Source organism: Macrosteles quadrilineatus, unplaced genomic scaffold, assembly GCF_028750875.1.
Source record: "Macrosteles quadrilineatus isolate MER2022 unplaced genomic scaffold, UCM_ALF_1.0 Scaffold_1__1_contigs__length_201487025, whole genome shotgun sequence".
In the NCBI taxonomy this organism is placed as follows: domain Eukaryota; kingdom Metazoa; phylum Arthropoda; class Insecta; order Hemiptera; family Cicadellidae; genus Macrosteles; species Macrosteles quadrilineatus.
Genome location: NW_026542594.1, coordinates 50,055,541 through 50,082,682, shown reverse-complemented (window position 1 = coordinate 50,082,682; position 27,142 = coordinate 50,055,541). Strand labels below are relative to the sequence as shown.

The following is a 27,142-nucleotide window of genomic DNA, read 5'->3' as shown; positions in this document are numbered from 1 at the left end:
TCTTTTCTACCTTAACATACATAACAAGTTTCATAAAGATCAGTTGAAAAAAATCAAAGATAAAAAGTTTATGTAAAAAAATACAAAATAGTGGATATCTGGTTATCAAAGCGATAAAAAAAAAGTTATTCTAGATTTTCTATTTATTTTGGCCCAAGGAATCAGTACGTAAAATATGTCCCCACCTTTTTTGAACACCCAGTATATGGATCTAATACGATCCATTCTAGAGGTATGGAGTGTTCTCATTTTATGTAGCACACAGTTTAATAGCAAAATAATTAATAACTTTTCTGTAGGGGAAGTCGGGGCACAACGGGATAGCTGTATTATTTTTGTTGTATGGTGCTGTAACCTAGTAGTGAAGCGTTTTACTAACTATTCAACTCAAAAGGCAGCCTCGGAGGCCATCTTGGTTCTATTGGAAAAGTGTTACGCATCTGAATTGTTGTGACATGGGTATTTCATCAACTTTTTACAACTTTTAGCAGTTTTCTGCGTAAGGTAAGTTATTTAATATCAAGTTTGTAGCTTTTACTTACATATATCCTTACAGTATGCTTGTTCAGCTCTAGCCTAGTAATATTCTAAGGTGAAATAGACGTCTTTTGAATCCAGCATAATTTGATAACCTAAACTGTGTTTTCGGGGTGGAACGGGATAGGGCAGAATGCATTGGTATCCCGTTCTACCCCAATATGTTAGTAGAGGCAATATAGTGGTTTAACGTCACTTTAGGCACGTTTTCCCCATAAGAATAACATGGTGAGCTTTTTTTGACCACTTTTTTAAAAATCCAGCTCTCGGCCTATACAAGCCTATATAAATGTTCAATACCATTGTACAACTCCATTACTATTTCAAATCTACATGCATTCACATGTATATTCTCAAAATCATCAACTTGACAGTGCGAGGTTTGTACGCGAACTTGGGCGAGTTCTGGCTACTTGGGAACCCAAGCCATTTGACATACAATAAATCACCCTTTCTCCTAATTACCTTCTCTACTAAATACATGTACTTTATACTTGGTCTTTAACAACTCCTCTGTATAGAATCCTCCTCTGATTATATTACCATTTTCATCTTTCAAGATATAAGTCACAGGCTTTGTATTCTTAACTTCTGCTATTGTAAATAGCTCCCCTGTCCAATTTGGGGTATATCCTTTACTAAAAACATGTTTATACTTAGAAATCCTCACACTATCACCTACCTTATATCTTGGCTTTTTAACTTGCACTACTTAAGAAGTCAACCTCTCATGCACATATTTACTATTCTTAATATTTACTTGGTTAGGCTTCATACCTATAGATCTATGCACCTTATTATTATATTTTCGAATTAACTTTGGAAGTAAATCCAACCATTTATAACTCCCCTGAGCACTAAATTCCCTATATAACCAATTCTTTAAAGTTCTTTGGAACCTCTCCACAATTGCAGCCTTAGTTGTAGAAAATGTGTGATAGTGATTAATATTTAATTTTTTCATTAGTTTGCTAAAATATTGATTAAACAATTCTTTTCCATTGTCAGATTGAATGTTTTTAACCCCCTTTGGTAGAATGGTTTTAATGGCTTCTGTAACCACCAACCCTGTCTTATTCTTTAGCGGAGCAGCATAAGCTTTTTTAGAAAATGTATCTATTAAAGTTAAAATATATTTATTGCCAGAATTCTCTCTAGCATAGTTTTGCATAACAATTAAATCTATTTGTACGGTTTCGTTTATACCTAATACTTTAAAAGATCTTCTAATGAAATTCTTTCTTGCAGGCTTATGAAGTTCGTATGCAATTTCATTCATTTTTTATAACATCACTCTTTCCTTGTACTCTAAATATATTACCATTAGCCCCAATCAATAGATTATCTTCCATTCTTTTAAATACATAGTTTTCTGGTATATATGGTCTATTATCTATATACTTAAATCCGCTCAAAGATGTGGGTTCAGCAACTAATAAATCAGGATTGTATTCCATCAAATTAAATTTTCTTCCTCCATATACAAATTTTGATCCGTCATAAAACATAGCTTGTGACATTAAACAAATATCATCTAAATATTCCCCCATTGGTAGATTTCTTATATATTGTTTTGGCATCCCAACATTTTTCTTTTTTATCAAAAGTTATAGTCTGTTCTTTTGTAACACAGTCAGTGTCATCAATGGCAGGTTTAACACGTACTAACCTTTTATTATTAAAATCCCAATAGCCTGCTTCCATTTTTGGAACTTGTGAAACATTCACAGCATCCTTACTATCTGTACCTTCTATCAAATTGCTAAGTTTCTGTTTCTTAGCATTCCAAACACCATTCTCTGATTCTAAAAATTCATAATTATTATCGTCTTGTACAAATTTACCATCTTCTTTTCGTATTAAAGTCTGTTGTAAAGTGGGCACATCATTTAAACTTTCACCCTTTTCCACATTAGTAATTTTCCGTTTCTTAGCATTCCAAACACCATTCTCTGATTCTAAAAATTCATAATTATTATTGTCTTGTACAAATGTACCACCGTCTTTACGTATTAAAGTCTGTTGTAAAGTGGGCACATCATCTAAACTTTCACCCTTTTCCACATTAGTAATTTTCTGTTTTTTAGCATTCCAATTTTTATTCTTAGATTCTAAAAACTCATATTTAGTTTTACCTTGTAAAAAGACATCACCTTTTCTAGTTAATGTCTGTCCCAAAGTTGATTCATCATCTACAAACTCCCCATCTTTAACATTACCAATTTTACGGTTTAAACAATTCCAACTATCGTCTTTTAAATTTAAAGTAGGTTCACTACTAGCCCTGGATTCTGCAGGCTTATTATATGGATTATATAAACGATAAAATTTATCTATAAACATATTTTTATTTAATAAATAATACCACTTTCTCTCAATTCCTCAATAATGGAATCTATTTCATTATCCACTCCTGAGTTACCGGCTTGGCGACTTAGCCAAAGAAGTCTTAACCTATCTACAAGCTCATTAGGATCATCCCAATAAATATAGTCTATTTTAATACCAGTCACTTGTCTCAAACCTTCACCAACAGATTTAAAAAGAGGTTTAATTATATTAAGATACTAGCTGACCCGGCGAACTTCGTATCGCCTAAGTTATAGGTTTCCCCTAAGACAGACCGATGGAAAGAAAGTACCGTTACGTTTAATTTTCAAGATGATCTCGTTCGCATCGCTCAATCACGTCCTGGTTGAAGTTCGTTCGCTACGCTCACTCACCTTTGGGTTGGAGCTCGTTCGCTACGCTCACTCACCTTTAGGTTGGAGCTCGTTCGCTGCGCTCACTTGCCTTCAGGTTAGCTCGTTCGCTACGCTAACTCGCCTCCAGGTTGAAGTTCGTTCGCTACGCTCACTCACCTTTTGGTTGCAAATTAGCTGTTGTCATAAATGTAAAATAAATAATAGTGCTGCACCCTGTTGGTAATCCTTGTAACTTTAATGCTATTGAACATCATAGAACAGAACCAACTTGTTTAATTGAAACAGCTGTTAAGATTCATTAATTCCATTTCTCATAAGGTTAACATGGGAAACTCCAAAGCCACTGGGGCGGAGCCCTTTTAAGAATTTCGAAACGGGAAATAGTTTACGTCCGATTCGCATACCTACAGAATTTACACACCAAATTTCATAACGATCGGTGAAGTCGTTCTGGAGGAGTTTGCAGACAAACACTGTGACACGAGAATTTTATATATTAGATTTAGTATGTCTATTACTTGAAATTGGTGCACCATCTTTGTAACTCTTTAAATGTCCATTTGTAGCTTCTAAAATGTCTTTATAATTTTGCAAATCAACCTGAGTATAATCCTCAGGTTCTTTTAAAGTTAACAACTGCCACAAACCTTTTGTCCCCTTGTAGGTTTTATTTGCAACTGTAACATCATCATTGGCAATATCAACTTCCTTATTTCCAATAAAAAATTTATTTGCTTCTCGTCTAATACCATATGTAGTGTCTGTCATACTACTTTTACTGAGGTAATTTCCTAAATAGTCTGATGCTAAAAGACCAAAATCTAATTTATGTGGGGTTGATGGTTGTAATGGTTGTAATGGTTGTAATCTTGGTATTATTGGTATTCTAGATGGAGTCATTGGGAGAATCTCCATTCGAGGTCTCTCAGTTTTACCAATAGATGCGATTTTTTTAATTCTTGTAATGGCTCTATTAAAGGTTGGAATGTTTGGAACCTCTCTTCAGCCTCTAGAAACTTGCCACGTTTTAAAGCTCTATATTTCTCTCTTATTTGATTTGCAGAGTCAACCAATTCTTGTTGAATGTTTTTCATCTTTTATTTACATTTTATTTATCACATTTGACAAAGGATTGTACTCAAACACTTTATCATGTATTATCAAACAATATGCAGATGTATTTGCTGGCACATTTTCTGCAGTTTCAATCTCTAATTTAATATCAACAATTCCTTCCTTCACTGTTTCGTTCTGTCTAGAACAGTCTATTACAATTAGTGGATATTTCTTCATAAACTCAGCCCTACTAATCATAGGATCTGGGATAGTATTATAGTAAGTCTCTCTGAACCTCATAAACATCTCATAAGCTTTAGAGACATCTCCATTTTCAAAGTCGAGATTTAAATCACTATAAGGATAATATTCAGAGTTTAGAAATACTTTGAGATTTTTTAACTTACAGTGATCAAATTCATCAGTTCTTTTTCGTGCACTATTATCCCTAGCTGTTTGAAAACCAAATATAATATACCTAGGCTTCTCCAAACTTGAAGAGGTCTTTACTGACCATGTATGTCTTGTGGTATTGGGATATGATGGAAGTTCATGCAGCTCTAAACTTCTAAATGCAATTTGCAAATTTTTATTTTGCAATAACATCTTTTGTAATTGTAACTTCTCCCCATCTGATGGTATCACATGTGGCATCACCCATTGAATTGAGTTAAGTGTAATTTTAGGAATTGTATCAGCAGTGCCACTGGCTGGAGCACTAGTGGTTGTTAATATACAATTCTAATCATTTTTGGATCTTTTCAACACCAATTCTTGTTTGACATTTACTAATACCTTATTAAAATCCTCAAATACACCCATTAACAGCTCTAATGGCAAACATGTACTAAACTTACCAACTTTATGGAACTCTTTTAAATTTGTGTCAGAATCAAATGCCACATTTGACAATTTAGTAGTTTTATTGTAAGAGCTCAATATTTTCATAAGACTAGAAATTCCTGGGTTTCTTACAATGTCTATTTCTTTACCTGCGACTTTGTATCTAATTTCATCAAATAAGAACGCAAATGCATTATTTATAAAATGACCTTTATCATGATTTTCAATTTCTCCCTTAATATACAGATAACTCCTACATGGGAGAGTTAGCAAATCTTGATTATTAATACATATTCGAATTTCATCAGAATTATTTATTGCTAAAGTGTTGTGAGGAACATAGGAGTGATTTGTAATTTTAACCACACTATCGTCGAATTGGGATTTCCCTGTAACGTCTAGAAAATCTTCCATTTTTATTAATAGAAAATTTTAACTTTAGTCCTATTGACTTTAGGAACCTAGCATTTTGCACACTTATAGATAAATTCTTATAAATTCTCATATCTTTTTTATATGACAAGTAATTGTAGTTTCTTCTCCATTAAAGTCAATTGCCTTGTCGTGTTGATCGACAAATGTAATACTGACAACATCTAAACTTCTCTTATTTACAGGAAAATATATAATATTTCTTGGAACTTCAATAATTTTGTAGCCAGGAGGAGCTTCTGGATAAAAGCTATGTATGGTGTGTGATTTGTTGCCGTTTAAATAGGACCCGTTTGCAATATTACATTTTACTCTAATCACATTTACATTATTAATGTTTATTTTATTTGTAGATTCAAACTGAACACCAGGAGTAGAAACACCTTTAAATCCCAATAAAATAGACCCTAAACATGGTTTTGTAAAATCAAACACATGACTAGAAAGTAGTGTTGCTTTCATAGTTTTATTATTAGCTGTAAGGAAAAAGTCGGGGATTGCTTTTGAATTTCCTTTGCAAGCTCAACCACCTCATATGTTCCTTCAGAAATTTCTATTGTAACTGGAGCATTGTGGTCATAATAGAAAACATCATCACCTTCTCCAATGGTTAATTTGTTGCCTTTAAGTTGATTTAATTTTGGAATAAGCCCTTTGAATAAAAGTTTGGATTTAGTATTAATTAATGCTTCTCCATTTTTATCTATTATAACTTTAAGTTTACCATTTAATAACTGGTTTAAATCATCAACTGAGATCTCTCCCTTTGGCAATGTTTTTTTCTCTACTTTGTAATATGTTAAAGTATTTAGAGTTTTTTTAACATTAAATATAGAATTATAACTTTGAAAATCTACTAATCCAATTACATAATCATCATTTAATTCTATGGGAGGAAAGAACACTGACTTAAGCTCTGGCTCTGTACCCGAAAATGTTATAGTAAATGAATCCATTTTTATAAACAAAAATTTTTTATGAATGATAAACATAAAATTCCACAAATAGAACTATTTAAATCTTGTATTTGATCAGTTGTATAGAATATTTTATATCCCTCAAAATATTTAATTACTTCTTTTGGAGGTTGGATTCCAAATGGGTCAAAATAAATTACAATATCTTTATTTTTACGATATGCTGTCCAATGTGTGCCAGATGAACTGTCTAAGTTAACTATTCCACACTCTTTTACTCTTGGTGTTAGATTTTTTAGCTCGTTTTTTAGGTACACCCCCCTGAAGTGAGGCACGTCTTTTGCGGCCTCTAACAGCTGGTAGTTGTCCATCTTTTTTATTAAATTTTAATCCCATTCCCATTTTTGCTTTTGCCTTCATCAAATTTGTCACTGCATAAGCAGCAGCTTTTTCAGCGAGATTTGCGTCCTTGGCCGTAACTCTTGTCCAAGCTAAATCTGCTAATCTCATGTCTGCTTTGTTCCGAGCAGCGGTATCAGGATTATTCATGTAGAATATGTCATGCTCTTTACAATAAGAGTCTAGTTTATTTTTGGAGGTACATTTTTAGCTAAATTCTCACGAATATTCGTTCCAGGTCCACAGTACCGATATGATGGTATGTGAAGTGGGAATGGAAGGTTATTTATAAGAGTATTCAATAACCCTCGACCCCTGTAAGGCTTTAGGAATAAACCTTTGCCCTTTTTACATGTTTTCTTATTGACATTTTTTACCATTTTTATTATATAAAAAATGTCTTTTATTCAACAAAAACACAAATTTAAAATAGTACATACTAAGGAAAATATACCAAAGAAGTTGGGTCTATTTCCTACCAATATTCGATGTGTTATTTGTGGTCCAAGTGGAAGTGGGAAGACGGTTGTAATTTATAATTTAATTGTAAGAAAGGAAGGATTAAAATTTGAAAACTTATATTTAATATCTAAATCTTTAGAACAAGAAAAATATAAAAAAATTATTGACATATTTAGTTTGTGTGATGAAGTGAAATTACACACGTTTACTGACTGTGAAATCACACCAAATGATGTAAAATCACAGTCAGTTGTTGTATTTGATGACATTAATAGACCAAATATTACACAATTTTTTTCAATGGGTCGACATAAAAATATTAACTGTTTTTACTTGTGTCAATCTTACAGCAAAGTACACAAACATTTACGTGATAATGTAAATTTCCTAATATTATTCAAACAAGATGATTTAAATTTAAAACATGTATATCACAATCATGTTGGTAATGATTTTTCATTTGACCAATCTAAAAATCTCTGTCATCAATGTTGGGATAAAACTAAATATGGCTTTTTTGTAATAGACAAAGAAAGGTCAAAGAATAATGGCAAATATAGATTTATGTTTGACCAATTCTATCAAGAGGATGGTAAGGGTAAATAAATAAAAGACTTTTATCTATGAAAGTTTTTTAACATTTGCATTTATTTTATATCTACACATACAATCTATGTTTGATCAATTTTATAATGACCAAGAGCAAGAGTATTGATGCCATCTTCCAGAATAAACCTCTTGTCGTCGTCAAATGATAGTACTTTCTTGTTCATGGTCAAGGTTTGAAGATGATGATTTGTAGATTTAATTCTCGTCACATTCTCGTAGTAATCTTGCCCAGTTGCAAGACAGTTCAAATAATGTTGATGTCTGAGGAGATGTTTTACTGTAGCACCATCAGCTCCCTTAGCTTTCTTCACCTCTAAAGCTTGTTTGTCTTCTTCGTATAACCATTTTAGAGGAATGTAAGAATATAACTTTGGTCTTAAACCACAATATTCATACATAATATGACCATCTAATTCGTCTTTAAACTTGCCAGTAACTTTTTTATTTTTATCAGAGTATAAGAAATGGTCTTTACTATACCCAGAGGTATCAAAATAGTGCAAGTCACATTCTATTTCATTGTAAAAGTCCTCTGTAACTATAGAATACATTAAAGAATCTGTATCTGTCATAAGAAATTTTTTGTTCTTAAATTTTGACATATAATTATAGTGGAAATCATACATTATTACTTTACTAATATCCAAAATTGTCATTCCTAAATATATTGGTTTATTAAACTTTACAACTAATTTATTTAAATGTATAGCATGTAAATTGTTATCGAACTTTTTGCTACAGTCAAACCTTGGATTAGTGACATATTTTGTTAATAGTGACTCATCCTTGAGATATATATCACGAAACTTGCGTTGATTCATAATTGTTCGACCAAAGAGACTATTATTTAACAATTTGTAAAAGTCTTTTTCGAAATCATTTTTAGCACTTTTTCGTTTTTCAATATTAAAATTAATATAGGGTGCAAGCCATTTAGATTGTCTAAATTTTAAAATTCTATGGTATTTTGTAACAGTCAAACCCAATTCCTCATATTTTTGTAATGCTTTATAATGTAAAATATATTTAGTTTTGTCATTTAAATTAGGTATTAATTTGCCATTCATTTTCTCTGGTGCTAATGGATAGTCATTATGTAAATCATGTAAGCTTTTATCATATTTTAAATCAACTTCTAAAATGTATCCAAACTCATCATTTTGATTATATTTGTAGTCTATCTCATTAGTCCAACGGAATTCATCCACAGGCAGTGGCTCGCACATAGCTGTGGAGTATAGCGAGTTACAATCTAAATATATTAAATACACACTCTCTTGATTGGAATCATAATGTTCGCCCATATATCTATTATTGGCTTTATATTTATTATTATTATATTATTATATTATTATATTATTTATTATTAGCGTAACGTGTAGAAATCATACTGACTCCTCCTCTGATCGCACTTTCTATGAACAAATGCATGTCAATATCTTGAAATAATTGTAATTTTATACCAGTCATTCTAAGACAGGCCTCCCATGTTAGTCCTGGAAGTGAATACATATGTACGGGGTCAAGTTTATAATCCTTTAAACAAAGGTCTCTAAATGTCTCAAACACATCAGCCAACAGCAATACATCTGTTTTAAGATATAAATCATGATATTCTTGTAAATTGTTTATATTAAAATGGGTCCAGACATGTTTTGCATGTTCATATTCGATGGGGGAGATATGTTCTTTAGTTAGAGTACTATAGAATGCTTCAATGGGGGGTAGAGACTCTGCAAACTTATCTGGTCCCGTCATATATTCATAGGGAAATACGCTTTTACGTTGTAGTAGTGGATTGTCTATGAATCTAAATGTATTTAAATTGGAAGCTAATTTGTATAATGGAAGGGACAGAAAGTTATAGGAATCCAAAAATACTAAATCATCAACTGAAAATGAAATGTACTTTTCCATATCCTTGGCTATGCAATTTAATTTACGATCTAACTTTGCATATTTTCCCAAGTGTTGCATTATTAAATGTCCATCATAATTTTTCAAGTTATGGAAGAATATTGGGATTGCAGCTCCACCATCATTGTGGGCAGCTCCACGGTATCGGCCAGATGAATGACAATGATCTCGCACCCTATCAAAATATAGGGGCTTTTCACAAATATGACAATGTGTTGAGTTTTTGAAAGATACCTCTTGCTCAGGAGTCATTACAAGGGGAATGTATATTGACATTTGACGTTTAATGAAGTCATAAGTCTCAAACAACCTTTTGAAAAACACATCCATAACGTTTGCACCACTATATAACTCTTCAGAAATAATCTTAGAATCTCTCACTACAACAAATGCAAATCCAGATGGAGTATGGTTGTTTGAGTTTATAAAGCACTCAAAATCTGCATAAATTACAAAAGGGGCTTTAAGTTGATATTTATAATTTTTAAATTGTAATGTATCTTGTTTAGACATTTCCACTCGTTGGGCATCAAAGTTTTTACAGTATGTTGTGTGACGTTCTAATTTATCATTAGTGTAAAAATGTTGCAAACACAACTTGCAAAAATGCTTCTTACAATTGTATTTTGTAGAGTGGAACATTAACTTATCAAAATCACGAATTAAACAAACAGTAATGTGCTTTACGACCTTCTTGTAATAATAATAAATCGATGTGAGTAATACTATTTAGTTTGGTTGTTCTTAATGGATATATAAATTTATCATATTCAACTCCAAATACATTAACACTTATATTATTCTGTCTTTCAAATTTATCTATATCAGATATTTTCACAGGATACTTTATGTTTGTCATATTCAACAGATTTTCATAGGGTACATAATTGGAGACTCTATTAGCATTTTCATTTTTAGCATTCCTTGGATATAAAGCTGCTAATATCGACCAAAGAAAGCATTTATTATCTGTGTTTTTTTATATTTAAAACTGCATGTTTTTATTTAATTCTCTCTGGTGTTGGAATGTATGACTTTGGAGTTAGGGGCTTATACTTGTAAACATGTAACTGCCAATATTTAGTATGGTCATAAATCCATCCACTGCCTTGGGCTTGATATTTGTGTATAGATGTATCAATCTTTAAAAGTGCATTTTGAATTTGAGACTTTAAATCTCTCTTCTCAATAGTTAAGGTAGTAAGGCTTCTAAAATCTGCAATACATTCTTTTTCATTAACTAATTTTCCATTTTGATCCATTGAATATTTTATAAATTTGATTCTCCTAACTAAAGTCCATTTTATTGGCAGAGGACAAGACTTCAGAGCACTTTCTAGGTCAGCTCTAATCGATTCACCAACAAATTTTATCATTGTGTATGGACAATTATTGCAAGAATTGATATGTCTTTTAAAATGACCAACCACATTTTTCTTACAAAAATTACAATTCTTATGACTTTGTAATATATGCGATTTTAGAACCACATTATCATCACAGATTAAATCACATACCTTGCACAGTTTCACCTTCATTTGATGTACTAACTTGTAGTGGCGGACCAAATTGCTCTTCTTGGACAGCGAGGCGGAGCAGTGTTGACAGGTCGGCATCACGCTCGAGAATGAAATATCACCCGGATGCCACTTCTATATATAGACTCGTCCCCGGTGACGTCACCACCTGGGGATTCCCCAGTCTTGTGACCGCTTCACTTGGCCCTTGTGGCAGTGCCCGTAAAACTATCTAAAAACGCTTATATCTCGAAAACGGCTTGAGATACTGCAAAACGGTTGAACTTCTGGCACACATAGTGGGTGTCAACTTTTGATAACAAACAATATTACAACATAAAAAAATCAAAAAGTAAAAAAAATTTAACATTATTTTATATGGGTACAAATAAAATTTACCATGAAAAATCGTCTAAGTCCATAAAACTGTCTAAAAACGCTTATATCTCGAAAACGGCTTGAGATACGGCAAAACGGTTGAAATTCTGGCACACATAGTGGGTGTCAACTTTTGATAACAAACAATATCACAACATAAAAAAATCAAAAAGTAAAAAAAAAAATTTAACATTATTTTATATGGGTACAAATAAAATTTACCATGAAAAATCGTCTAAGTCCGTAAAACTGTCTAAAAACGCTTATATCTCGAAAACGGCTTGAGATACGGCACAACGGTTGAAATTCTAGCACACATAGTGGGTGTCAACTTTTGATTATAAACAATATTACAACATAAAAAAATCAAAAAGTAATAAAAAAATGTAACATTATTTTATATGGGTAGCACGTATTGGGGAGATCGCCATGAGCCGGGAGCGCGTGCAAACCTCACTCGATTTTGAGAATATACATGTGAATGGATATGGATTTGAAATAGTAATGAAGTTATACAATGGTATTGATCATTTATATAGGCTTGTATTGGCCGAGAGCTGGATTTTTAAAAAAGTGGTCAAAAAAGCTCACCATGTTATTCTTATGGGGAAAACGTGCCTAAAGTGACGTTAAACCACTATATTGCCTCTACTTATGTTTTTGTTGCAAACATATAAAGTAAGTGTTGTCTTAATATTCTAGAGTGTGAGAAATTATACCAGAAAACTGATCAACAGAAATGAGATGAAGAATCAATGACAGAAGCAGTTGAAGCGGTTATTTCCGTTGAAGTGGGTCGTGAAAAAGATGAATATATGAATTTTGAATTGCTTTCATGTTGACGAATTTAATATTGTGATGTAATCATGTAAATGAATACTTTTCAGAATAAAGATATATACCAAAACAAAGTTTGTTTTCTTTACATTTGAATCTATAACTAAATGTCTATTTACATTTTAGTTTTCTTTTAGTTTGTTTTTCTCACTTAATGTTTTCTCATTAAATTCCCCATATCCCATTCTACCCCACAGGAAAATCCCATTCTGCTCCGTGGGTGGGGCGAAACGGGAAATATGTAAACATTATTTAAAATAAAAAAATAAAAATGAAATAAATAAATTTAACCTTTAGTAATGTTACTATTTAGTACTAAATAAAATAAGGTTTCGTTTTCTACCTTTAAGTCGTATTTATTTTACACCTTACACTGTGTATGGTAAAGTAAACAATAAGTATCCCGTTCCGCCCCGAGTTCCCCTACATAGAATTTTGAAACTATACCTATGTCATGTTAAAATAATTGAGAGCATTGCTAGAAAGCTCCTTGATACCATGCAAGTTTGAGATTGACGAACTCATACATGCGGTTATACACTCACTATGGCAAATGATGTTTTCTCACGCGTTTCAAACATAACCGGGAACGCATATATATTTTAGAGTGTAATCCTTTTTCCACCTAGCATCGCACCGTCCTCACAGCCTCAGCATAAATGGCAGTTCAATGAGGGGATTGTATGCAAAAGATATTTGGTCAAACATGTAAGACCCACAATGATGGTTTGATTCCACATTCCATTATAATCAAAATTAAATTGCTATCTATGTACAGTATATACGTAACATACCTCCCAGTACTGCATGTCTCGCATGAAGATGATAGGATGTGAAGAATCATGCTGGGAGAGAAGTTGATGGAAATAACCACTTGCAGCACTCAATATGACACGATGGCACTTGATCAGACCAGCATCAACTGCCAATGTGACATCAACAAACTTCTCTGACAGAAACTGATCACAGCATGCAGACTGCAGATGAGCCTGGTAGCCAGCCCAGTGGACAACGTAATGTGAGAGCATCTACAAAATATATCACACTATAGTTCAGTGTCATGGTTGTTAGGAGGATTAATGCCTAGATTACATATTTTAAATTAATTTTTAAAGTAAGCCTATACAGAATTTGTTTTTTAGAATGAACTGGTAAAATATCCAGTAGCGTTTTAAGAAGTATAAATACCACCACATGATGAACAAAAGCGATGTTACCCAGCAATGACCGCAAATATTTTTCGATACACAGTAGCCTATCTTAAAATGAGTTTTCTCCCTCGCTTTTAGGAACCAATTTTAAATTAAATTTCTTTATTTACCGTGACTAACAACGAAACAACGCTTGATAGTGATTACCGATACTAGCACTATGTAGCCTACTGTTGAACACAAGTTAATTTAGTTTGTTAACACAGCTTGAATATTACAACAGAGACAGTATAGATCATAAACATAAACAAGTGATTTCAATACTAAAAACAAACCAATTAGGAAAAGTCATTACAGGCCATGAGAGTCTGCAGTTGGCGGCAGCCAATACACTTAGGCTATAACTTTACGTCCAGAGAGCACGCCGAAACATATTCAGATTTTCGGCTTGTGTTAAACCTGAGTCAGATATGTTGATGGTGGGCCACCTATAGTGAAGGCACGAAATTCGTATACATGGTATCACAAAAATTGTGATTTCTTTGTTCTTTATTAACCAATCTTTACTATTGATGTACCGTTAGATTATTAGTCATACAATTTCCTAAAAACGCTCAAACTTTATAGTTTTTAATAAAATATCTCGTTGTCAAAATGTTAAGATAGAAATTTGTAAATGGTTGCTATTTTTAATTGGTATAATTTAGAAATCTGTTACTTTAGAGTTTGTAAACCAGTGTGATCGGACGATTGGAACTTATGGGGGGTGGGTAAAAAATGGTTTTCTCATTTTTGACCCTTATAACATATAATTTCTCAATTTCACTACATACCATGTTGTAAGACTGAATACCCCTGCCGCAGTAAACCTGCAGACCAAGCGAATTTCCATTTGCCTGATTGGATTTACACTTCAAAAATGTTTCCTTAAAAATATTACATTTATTCCTTATTTAAATAGAATTAGTTTAACAAGTACTTTTGCTGCAAGTAGGTTTGCTGCAACAGGGAGGGTAAAAGTGTGTTTTTTTTTTTGTAAATTGTAAATTGTTAATAGTTTAGTAAGAAATAAATGCATTTTCCAAATTTGATCAAAATATGTTCATTAACAAGCAAACTACAACAATTTACCTATTCTCCTTAAGAATAATGGGAATTTAAAATTTACCATTTTTTTGAAATTTTCTTCGTAACTATTAGGCGCATGATAACGCTTCAACATACTAAATTATTTAATTTTTAAGCTTCAAAATAGTTTGGAAAGAAATTGCAAAACTTTAAGTATTTTGGGTCAAAAATGTGAAAACCCAATTTTTACCCCATAAAACCCCCCACAATTCCTCGTTCCCAATGTCCGATCATGTTGGTTTCGCAAACTTGTTAAAATAAATGTAGAATTTATGTAGTATTCCCAGATTCAAGAAAAAATTATTAATTATGTTGTTTACATTATGTTAGCCAGGTTCTTGATGAACTTGTCTCCTTAAAAATATCATAATTTACTTTATTCCCTACTTAAATAGCATTAGTTTAACTAGAAAAATTGTAAATGGTGGCTATTTTAATTTTTAAACTTAAATTACCAAAAAATATCTGATTTCATGAAAAAAGATCAAGGATATTTTATTTAGAATTTTTAACTCCCTATCAAACGATACCAAGTTTAAAAAGATTGAATAAGAAATAGCTGAAATATTATGATTTTTAGTTGTAAAATAGGACAAACCTGACTAGCTTAGCCTTTTTCTACATTTTACAACTAAAAATCGTAATATTTCTTATTCCATCTTTTTGAATTTGGTATCGTTTGATAGGGAATTAAAAATGCCAAATAAAAGTGTACTCGTCATTTTTTCATAAAATCAGCCATTTTTTAGTAATTTTAATTCAAAAATTAAAATGGCAGCCATTTTGAAATTTTATGATGAATTTTTTCCTAACATAGGTCTCTAATCTTACTAATATTATAAATGTGAAAGTTTGTGTGTTTGTTTGTTTGAAGTTCAATCACGCATTAACTACTGGACGGATTTTGCTGAAATTTGGCATGATGATAGCTTACATTCCCGATTAACATATAGGCATATTCCTATCTCAAAAATCCTTTCGGGCTCCGCCCCAGTGGCTCTGTAGTTCCCCATGTTAACTTTATGAGTATTCATATTTAAAGGGAATAAAACAATTTAGTCAGCTGTTTCCAATAAAAAGGTATGTTCTATGATATGCAATAGCATTAAAGTTATAAGATTTACCAAAAGGGTGCAGCACAATTTTTTTTTGCATTTATGAAAACAACTATAATATAATCTATATATTAATTTGAAACTGTTTTTCTTTGTCATAGCTATTTTGAGAGAACAGCTGGTCGTAGAAACTCGGTAGGGGTGTCTAAAGAAAGGTCTTGGTCTGTAGATGAGCCATCAAAAGAGAAACGTGGTAAATTCCCTCGGGGCTCTGCCCCAGTGGCCTTTAAAGTCCCATCCCATGTTGTTCTTATGAAGGAAAATGGGGTTTTTGTCACAGCTAATTTGAGAGAACGGCTGGGTGTAGAAACTTGGTAGGGGTGACTAAAGAAAGGTATTGGTCTGTAGGTGAGCCCTCAAAAGAGAAACGAGGTAAATTTCCTTGGGGCTCTGCCCCAGAGGCCTTTAAAGTTCACTCAGCAATTGTATTTACATTATGACCATATGGATAATTTTACACTACCAGCTATTAATGGACCAGCTGTTAATATTCAAATTGTATTCAAAGGTCTACTGAAACTGCCAAAATTAAATGTTTACATTATTATTTATGATTTTAAATTGATTCTCCACTGCATGGCAAGTTTTTTATAGTTTCTACAAAATGATGAATTTGATGAAAATGATGAGTAGGTGAACTAATGTCAATTCAGGTATTTAAAAAAAAGTGTAGGCCTACAGGGTTTTTACTTTGATGTACACATGTAGCTAGGTCGAACAATGCATCTAAACCTCACTACATACAAAACATTCGGAAACACAACAGTGTCATCACATCTCATCGCATTTGCATGATTTGTTATCAAGGCTGGACTAGGTTATGGATTTGGTTCCGCAAATGTTCAAGATTTGTGATCAAATTTCCTACAATTATGGTTCATTCCATCCACGAGAAACATGCACAGCTTTATGTGGTCGATATGGCCAGGCAAAACTACCCCATAAGTTAATGAATTATCAAGTAAGAACAGGATGATTAAATACATGGGTCGATATGGCAAGACAAGGAATTAAAGTTGCTTAGATCGAAGTAAGAATGTTACTGCTATCTGGAGAATCAGATATTTTTATCAAATACAAAACAAAAATTATTTAAATGCTGATAAATAATCTGTATTTTTATGACCAAAGAAAGATGAAGATTTTACTTATAAATCTGGATACAATCTGAATGATTTTTCTAAAGCAGATGGAATTAGTTGTTAGTAATAAATATTGACTCTTTCCGTTACATGATAGACTAATTATATGAACTCATTCTCCCATATAGTGAAAGTGGCTTTGACATGAAACAAACTCATGAACAAACAATTATAAAGACTCCTAAAAAACCTTTTGGGCAACCTAAAGCCGATAAAAGGTAGGAAATATTGTGTTAAACGAATTCAACAATCACGTTTTTTAGGGAACACAATCGTCATACTTATTATTATGCTTATCCTCCCTTCATCATTTAACTAAGATTTTAATGACTTCACTCTATCTATCGCAGTTAGCTGAATTTACATAAAACCTCAAGATTAACCGTCGATTTCGACGGGGTTCCACTAGTTTGAACTAAGCAGAAACAAAAAACTGTGATACACAATGAGAACTGTCAAATAAGGATTGATTACAGTTATGTTTATGTTTTTAATTTCATGAATAATTTGTGATATTTTGCAAATTTTCAATAATTTATTGTTAGTGGTAGAACATTATGGCTATGGTAGATGTGTGATACCATAGTATACCTTAAATTTAAAGAAGCAAATGTTATCAAACTGTGTCCTTCCCCATTGCAAACAGAAAGCTTAAGCATAGCTGCAATAAACATTTTATACTTATATGCCAACCCCGTATGAAGGACGGGTACTCTGCTAGTACTTTAATATAAATACTAAGTTTCTTAATAATCGGTTGAAAAACTTAAAATATAAAAATGGTAATGTGAAATAAACAAAATGGCAAATATCTGGTTAACAAAGCGATTTTGGAAAAAATGTTATTCTGGATTTTGTTATATTTTGACCAATATAGAACCATTTCCATGAGTTAGGCTGTTTACTTGTGGGACACCCTGATTATATTTTTTAGGATCATTCTAAATGTATTGATATTTCTCCATGTAGGGAATTTAATTTACTATTTTTTTCTTAAACCGAAGATTTTCAAACTTTTTGCTAACTACGTCCAAACGCATTGCTAAAATTGATAACTACTGTTCTTCTCATTATATCCTAAATTCTGTGCAAAGCTCGGTCCCACAGGAACTATATATATAAACGAACTTATATTCGGACTCGGACAAAGCTGTTTTTTGGCGAAAAATGTGTTATTTATATATGTATGTTAATGTTATTTAAGGGTACCTACAAAAAAATCCCTACCAGTTTAAAAATTAAAGCATGCCAGACAGAGGTAAAGTTTTACGTTTGGTCAACACAGATGAGCAGTAGGTAAACAGACGCGTTGAGACTGTAGACTGTAGAGGATTATTTGGTTCAGGAATGCCGGGCATGCGGTACTCGCACACGGACACTACAGTATTGATTTTTAGAGCCAAAATGTTTTTACCATCGGAAGGCAGGTCTGTGAATTATGAGGGAAATGTGCTTTCATAATCATAAACTTGATAATAATCTTGCAGAGTTTCGACGACATCAAAATACACCGCCTATTTATTTAACTGACATTTTTATTAACATAAAATACTGCATACAAGACAACTTGAGTGTTGATTCGAGTCAGAGAATAATGGAACAATACAGGAATATTATTTGATTTGATAACAGTCGTAGATTGCTTTAAAATCGTATACATGAGTTTTAAGTGGTTTGGCATTTGGAACAAACAATCCTGAAATATATCTTGTAAAAAAAAATATTAAAAAACAAGTAAACTAATTATAAGAATCCAGTATTTAAAAACCATACAACACCTATTGGTCAAGCAATATGGAAACAATAATAAATAATTAAATTCACTATATCAACATCAAAGCAAATCCCTATAAAACTACTTTTACCCGTTAAAATAATGTTGAGGCTAATCTAAACATAGTCGAGATAGCTTAAACCTTTTAAACCCAGTTCAATGTTTGACAGCTGAAAATTAAGCCTATAACTTATTTATCAACACATTGTTAGTATCTATTAATTAGCTCACTCACGAAAAATTAATATTAGTTATAAAAAACGTTGATGATAACAACTCATAGCTAACCTTATTACTTGTAGAGGTAGAGAATAAAATCGAAATGGATATTTGATTGCCACTCGTAATTTGGACTCGTTTTGTTCAAACACCTGCAAGAAAGACAGAAGACCTCAAAATGTTAGACGGCTGCGCGCAGCCTGCCCAAAACTGAGAAATTGCGTGAGCAACGTTATTGATCTGGTTTTTGCTCACCACACACCCTTCGGTCCAACACGCCTACAACATGGATACTCTGGCGTTCTTATACCATGCCAGGGGTGTTTACTAATTACTGAACTATTAAATGTATGGAAACTAATTAACGAATACATCTATATCTATAAACGAGGAACTAGTATGTATGTATGTATGTATGTATGTATGTATGTATGTACCTTATGGACTCCGAAACCCCTCGACAGATTGTAATGAAACTTTTAGGCATTATTATTATTCAAGGATGGTTAGTGTGAAGTTTGGTGGAGATCCGTCAAAACAGCTCCGCCCTAGAGGTTTAAGTTGGTCAATGTCAGACTTTTTGAACTACAATGTTTACAAATAAATGTAACAAAAAAACCACTAAGTGGTAAAACACTTTCCCCGCCAAGTCAGCAATCCAAAAAATTTAATAAATTTATTTTTGTAGAAAACTAACAGTTAAAATAAAAATCCTCTTTTCTCTGATATATAGACCACGGCACAACTACATCTCATTTAATTTCAATAATATTGTTTGTGTAGAACTAAATTCTACATTTTTGGTCTTATCTGCTTTAAACCGATTAAAAACTTTTTGACACACGTACCAAAATTACTATTTAACAAACCCCCTGGGCTTATACTCAGTTTCAAATTTCATCAATAGTCATCTTGAACAACATAAAATGCGTTGGTGTTACATAAGTGTTCTGATAATTAAACCCGTGTATCTAAAGACTAGTGTAAATTGAGCCCTTATTAGAGAAGTAAAAATGTAATCAAACAGATCAGGTTTGTTATAAATAGCATAAGGCAAAACAAATATTGAAAAACTCATTTATCCTAAATTTACATAAAAACTTTTTAATTGCTTGTTTAACATACGTGGAGTGATTTTCCCGATCGGTTTACTTGTTTTAGTGTATCAAAACATAAAACAAACCTTAGTACTGGTACTAATTTTCAAGTTCCTAGGTTTCATATGTTTTGATAAGTTTGAAACCGTTGTGTATGTTGTGTGTGTATTAAACTGTTAAAAATGACGAGCTGCTGTACCAGTGTACCATCGGTACACTGCATTTGTCAATGGAAAGTATCGGGGAATATCACTGGTCTAAGTAATTTTATATAGTAAGTAGTTCAAATCATTCGGTATACCTGAAAAAAAAACTTTTAAAAAAGTTTTAAAATAATTTTTCAAATGTTCCTATGAATTTCTCTAACATTTAAATTAATTGAGATTTAATCGCAGCTGGCCCTTCTTTTGTTTTGTTTTTAATCCCATGTTATTTAAATGGGCAAAAATCGTACTTTGAGGGCTTGCCAAGGGTTTATGGGTCAACGCACCGACTTGAGACCCTCAAAAGGCACTTGTTGAAAGCCTGGATGTAATTATGTGTTTTTCTTAGGGGGTTTGAGAGCATAGTTTTGTTCTGATCTTTCGATTCAAATACAGTTCAGCCGGTGATTGTCCGCATTGTAGAGGTACAGCTCGGTAGCGAAACAGTATGTATTGAATTTGTGATTTAATATTCTTTCGAGGATCTTCAGCACAATTTTTCAAAGATGTCTTTAACGTTTGCACACAGCGTTCCGCTAATCCATTGGTTGCTGGGTGTCCTGGGGTGATAAATTTTTGAAATATGCCTCTTTGTCGGCAAAAGTCTGTAAATTCTTGGCTAGTAAAAATTGTGGCATTATCAGGCCAGGAGGATAAGTTACCGCAGGATAACTTATAACCGGATAACTTATAACTTGTAACTTATAACTTATACCGCAGGATAAATAGTGCAGCAGGATATCCATGTGAAGAGAATATATCATTTAGAAATTCTATGGTCGTAGCAGTGGATGGTGCGCTTTTGGTTATTCGAACCTCAGGCCATTTAGATTTAGCATCAATCACTACTAGGAAATGGTGTCCTTTAAATGGTCCTGCGTAGTCGATGTGAACTCTTTCAAAGTTTTCCTTAGGGATTTCCGAAGGGTGAAAAACTTTTGTTGGCTGTTATGACTGTAAAGCGCAAGCTGCACATGATCTAACTTTATTTTCAATGTCTTTGTCGATTCCGGGCCAATAACAGTGGAGTCTTGCGAGTCGTTTCATTCTTACCATTCCTATGTGTCTTGCATGAAGCTCTTCTAAAACATAAGAGCGTAGTGATCTAGAAATGTAGTCACGTTATCCTCTGAATACAATTCCTTGATTGGTTGAGTAGATTGGATCATTTGCACTTTCTTTTATTTGTTTCATAAGATCTTTCATTCCTGGATCGTACTAACTTTCTTTTGAAATTGAATCACTCGTGATGTTGATTGATGAGATTTGCAGGATTGAATTCTGTTCTATTTCATCTTCTTCTTTATTCAGTGCTGTGTCGATACCACGATGTTCCGTTGTTTGATAAGTCCTGGATAGAAAGTCTACATTTTGGTGTTGTTCTGCTTTCCGATGTTTGATGTTGTATTCAAATCCTCTGAGGAAAACTGTATAGCGTAAAAGTCGACCAGCTGTCATTGGAGGAACATTCTTTGGGTGAAATATTCGTGTGAATGGTTGATTATCTGTTATCAATTCAAACTTTCTTCCATAGAGGTAGTTGAAAAATTTTCCAATAGAAAATACAATAGCGAGTGCTTCGCGATCAAGTTGGCTGTATTGGGACTCTGATTTTGAAAGTGAGCTTGAGACGAATGCAATGGGCCTTTCTTCTCCATTGATAATGTGTGATAGTAGTAGATGTAAAAGGGGTGAGCTGAAACACCATGCAAAACAAATGGTGAAAAAATCCATTTTGTAAAAATAAAATTCAATTCGACCGGCGAGCCCAGGCGGTAGGAGCGTGCAGATGGTGGAGCGTAATTTGGCACGGTTTGGTGCGTAACTGTGTGGGAAGGTATAATTAACTTATGTTTAAATCAAAAGTATATTTTATTTTGTTTAAAATAATTAATTGTGCTAACTTTTTTATATTTTTTAGTAATTAGTTATTTGTATTTTTGATTTATTTGCTAAAGCAGATTTGGTTAATTGTAATAATTAGTATTTGTGTGAAAGAATACTTGCTGCTATTGTTGAAGTTCTGTTTTGCGTTTTACATATCGGACGGAAGTTGCATAATGAGCGAGGTGTTATCGCAGTAGCCTTTGTTCGCGCTAATGGGCGCGACTTATCGCTATCACAACCTTGGATGTGTTTTTAGAGAACGTGTCCGTGTAAATGACCATGATGTTCTCACCAAGTGCACGCCTCGCTGGTTGCACGCGTTGCCCTCCCCGCCACGAAAGTCTGATTCAATGACCTTTACTGTGATTGCTGAATGGTATATAACCCCATGACTGGATACCGACGTCAGTATCTTCACTGCGAATTGTCACTCTGCTCACCACTACCTACATCTCCAGCATGGCATCATCGGCCCTTACCACTCCCAGCGTTTGGGATATCAGCCTGGTGGAGGGTGCAGGACTGGACAACACCGAGGACCTGTACATCGTCATTAAATCTATATTTCCTCAGGCAAATGTTGAGGTAAGATAGTTTTAATATATTTTATAAACTGAAATAATTGTTTTAGTTGAGATTTATATTAGAGTATTTTTTTATTATACACCTGAATAATTATTAATATAAATAGTATTTTTTAAATAATATCTGGATGGGGACGAACTGTATTAATCATGTTGAAACAAATAATGCTAAATAATAACAATATGAATATTATAAATATATTACTGATTATTTTGGAACAAATATTGTAAAGTTATTATATAGAGATAATTATCTTGACAAATATTACATTTAATTGAGTAGAAATGTACCTTAAAAACCATAAATAAAATATAAACAGACAAAAATACTGCTGTTTAAATTTGATAATTAGTAATATCCATATTTATGATATAAAACAATGATATAATTGTATTTATAATTTGTATGTATAATATTGGAAAAATGTAAAGTATGGATTGAATATTGATCATAATTTATTTTACTAATTAATTGTTTGATTTATTTCAGATAACCAAGCGAGATGAAATCACGTACCGGATGAAATTGCCGTACTGCACAAAGATATCATCAGTGCAGGCAAAGTTTGCTGACTATGCTGATGCTGTCACCGTTGTCAGCGCTGGTGCGGATCTGTCAATTGATCAGACGAAGTGACTCACTGAGCTAAAGAGAAAAATTTCCCAGCGCCGCAACAACGGTCAGTAAAAGAGAAAAATAACTGTGTAGTATTAGTTAGCTATTTTGGTGTTAGTAAAAAAGTGGAATATAAATTTAAAACTATAAAGACATAAAAATTAAATTTAAATTTTACAAGTGCAGTGCAAGTGACAATATAAGATTAAAACAATGCAGAAATACATTTCTACACTAACACTCAAACCCTGTCGCGTGTGTGATTTATGGTATCGCAACCAAGACAATCATTTTAAAAGTTCGCGACACTTATTCGTCTATGATCCAATCGTGTTGATTGAATCTGCTGCTAAGTGTAGATTACAAACATTTCACCTTCCAAATGGACAAGGGCTATTAGATTACCCCAGCTTTTTTTAATATTGCAAACCTTTTGTAATTGACAAAATTGATGAAAAAGTTGATGAGTACAAATCTATAAAGTGTAATGTTATAGTGAAATCTATGTACATAAAAAATAGTTTAGAGACTGAGAAACGTGAATTGAACTTTAAAACTAAAAATGAACCTATACTTATGTCGACTGACTTAGAAGTGTATTACAATGATGTTTAACAAAAGATGGTGAAAGAAGAAAGTAATTTTATGGGGCGTGGATCAGGATGGACTTTAAATGAAATAACTAGTATGGAACTTAGGATAAACCGTTATAACCCTTTGTAGGGTCACAAACACATATCCCTCCCACCAGATATTGCGTCTAAAAAAGTAATCATAAATGTTCAAAATACTGATAATTACTGTTTTAAATATTCAATTTATGCAATGTTCATTACCGATGGAAATGCTCACAGAATAGGGAAATATTTGAATAATGAAGATATGGAAAAAAGATACAATTGGGATGTAATTTCATATCCTGTAACTGTTAAAAGTATACCAAAATTTGAAAAAGCAAATAATATTTCTATCAATGTGTTCGGCCTTGAAAAAAATCCCAAGGGAAATAACCATTTTGTTCACCCGATAAAGATATGTAAAAATGAAAAAATGGATCATAGAGACTTGCCTTTGTTAAAGAATGATACAACTATGCATTATGCGTATAAAAATAATTTTGAACGGCTCATCTGCTCACAGGTTACTAGGCATCATGGTAGAATTTTTATATGTAAAAGTTGCCTTATTCATTTTACCACAAAAACGGTTTATGATAAACATAAAATACTTTGTGACTCTCACACACCTCTAAAAGTAAAAATGCCTGATTCGACAGAAAGTAAACTAAGATTCACAAACTTTAAAAACAAACAATCTGTTCCTTTTGTTGTTTATGCAGACTTTGAAGTCATGCTTCTAAAAGAAATACAATGTCCAGTATGTAATAAGGCAACTTGTGAAAATCCAAAAACTTGCTCATTAGAATTATAAAAATATTGCTAGCAAAAATAAACCAAGTACTGTCTTACAAACTAAACATGTACCTATGTCATTTTGTTATTACATAGTAAACACGTTAGGTTTAAAATACGAACCAGTAGTGTATCGTGGTCCTGATGCTGCTAGAGTTTTTGTTGAAAAATTGAAAGAGGAAGCTTTAAAAATTAAAGAAATTTATGATAGGAAATTACCAATTCAGGATTTGACTGCTGAACTTATATATTTGGGTTCACGCAACTTCCAAATAAACATTGAACCGGAAGCAACTCACGCAGTTTTCAGGTAAAAGACCCAAACAAAACCTCTAGCGAGTGTTTAGTAAACATAGTGGTTACACAAATTACGTTACTTTCATTTGACACTTTGACGATTCTTTGTTGACGCTGCTTCTAAATAAACATAGAACTGGAAGCAGCCCAGGAAATTTTGATGTAAAACCCAAACAAAAATGTTTGTGGTAAACATAGTTTTTTAGTATAAGTGGTCAATATATAATATAATATATATAGTATAAGTTTAGTATATAATAGATCAATTTAATTCATCAACTAAATGTCATATATGTGAACTTGAATTTTATCAAGATGATATCAAGGTTAGAGATCACTGCCATTTAACTGGCATATTCAGAGGTGCGGCTCACAATAGCTGTAATTTACAATTTCAAAGTCCTAATTTCTTACCTGTTTTATGCATAACTCAAGTAGTTACGATCTTCATTTCATCTGTCAAATTTTAAATATTGATAACTATGATATAACAGTTATACCTAGTACGGAAGAGAAATATATTTCACTAAGCAAAAAAGTATGTCAAAAGTTTGAAATTCGATATGTAGATACTTTCAGATTTATGAGCAGTAGCTTAGAATCACTGGCAAAGAATTTAACTAAGCAGCAATTTAAGGAAACTATATCCCATTTTGGGATTGACAAAATAGGTCTTGTAAGCAAAAAAGGTATTTTCTGTTATGAGTACATAACAGATTGGAATAAACTAGATGAACAATCTCTGCCTCCAATTCAGCAGTTTTATAGTTCATTAACTAATTCAGATATTACTCAACAGCAATATGAACATGCTAGAAATGTATGGGATACTTTTAATGTCCTAACAATAGGATCGTATTCTGACCTATATTTGCTTACCGACGTCTTGAATTTAACTGATGTGTTTCAAAACTTTAGAGCTGTTTGTAATACAAGTTATAATCTTGATCCATGTTGGTATTATACAGCACCCGGTTTGTCTTGGGATGCATGTCTTAAAATGACAAACATAACCCTAGATCTTATACTAGATTATGAAATCTATCTTATGCTAGAAAAAGGCATACAAGGGGGAATAAGTCAATGTACAAAACGATTTAGTGAAGCAAAAAATAAGTATGTTGGAACAAATATTACTCAGGATGAGACATTTGATGGTAAATCTTCATTTCTAATGTATTTCGATGTGAATAACTTATAATTATTCCCCTAAAATGAAAGTCTCCTGCACAACTTCACGTTACGCTCTTTCCAATGAGACCAAAAACATGTCAATCGGTTCAGTAGTTTCGGAGGAGTAATCGTCACAAAAATCCTTCTTGCGTATTAAATAAGTACTAGTGTACATGATGCTCGAATTCGAGCAATTGTAAAGTATTACAGGATTGGCAAACCAATAACAATCATACTTAGCTATCAACATTTCAACAAAAACACACCTATCTTCCCTGTAGCAGCAAACCTAAGTACTCATATTAAAATTAACTTAATGTTATTTAAATAGGAAAAATGACCATTTTAAGGGAATAATTAATCTTTGTATTAATTAAGCCAGGTAAATGGAAATTCGCTTAGTCTGAAGGTTTGCTGCAGATACACAATTTTAATAACAGCAAAGATTGAAGAATCTGAATTATTAATTACTTATATCCACGAATTTATCTAACAATTATTTCCTGTAAAATATTATTACAGCAGTTCAAAAATATTGAAACTAACTCGATCAACAAATGATGTTGAAAGAATTCCATACTAATGACATTAACATATAGTTTGACAGTTCAATTTAATCAATGTTAAATGTTTACATTCGGGCATCACAAAAATGATTCGGGCGAGTGACATATTTGATTAATGTTTATGATCCCTACCGTTCCTGTTCTAATAATCATGCAGTATTTAATATGT

General features: G+C 32.5%; 1 protein-coding gene across 2 annotated transcripts in view; it reads right to left on the bottom strand.

The window, feature by feature from the left end:
• Positions 1-19,308, bottom strand: part of LOC128983000 (protein abrupt-like) — a 93,386-nt gene extending 74,078 nt beyond the window's left edge. For both annotated transcript variants that reach the window (XM_054402116.1, XM_054402117.1), the window contains exons 1-2: positions 19,208-19,308; positions 13,404-13,637 (exon numbers count right to left, since the gene is read on the bottom strand). In XM_054402116.1, coding sequence (XP_054258091.1) covers positions 13,404-13,637 — 234 coding nt within the window. In that variant the 5' untranslated portion in view covers positions 19,208-19,308. The remainder of the gene's footprint in view (positions 1-13,403; positions 13,638-19,207) is intronic.
• Positions 19,309-27,142: the final 7,834 nt, after the last annotated feature.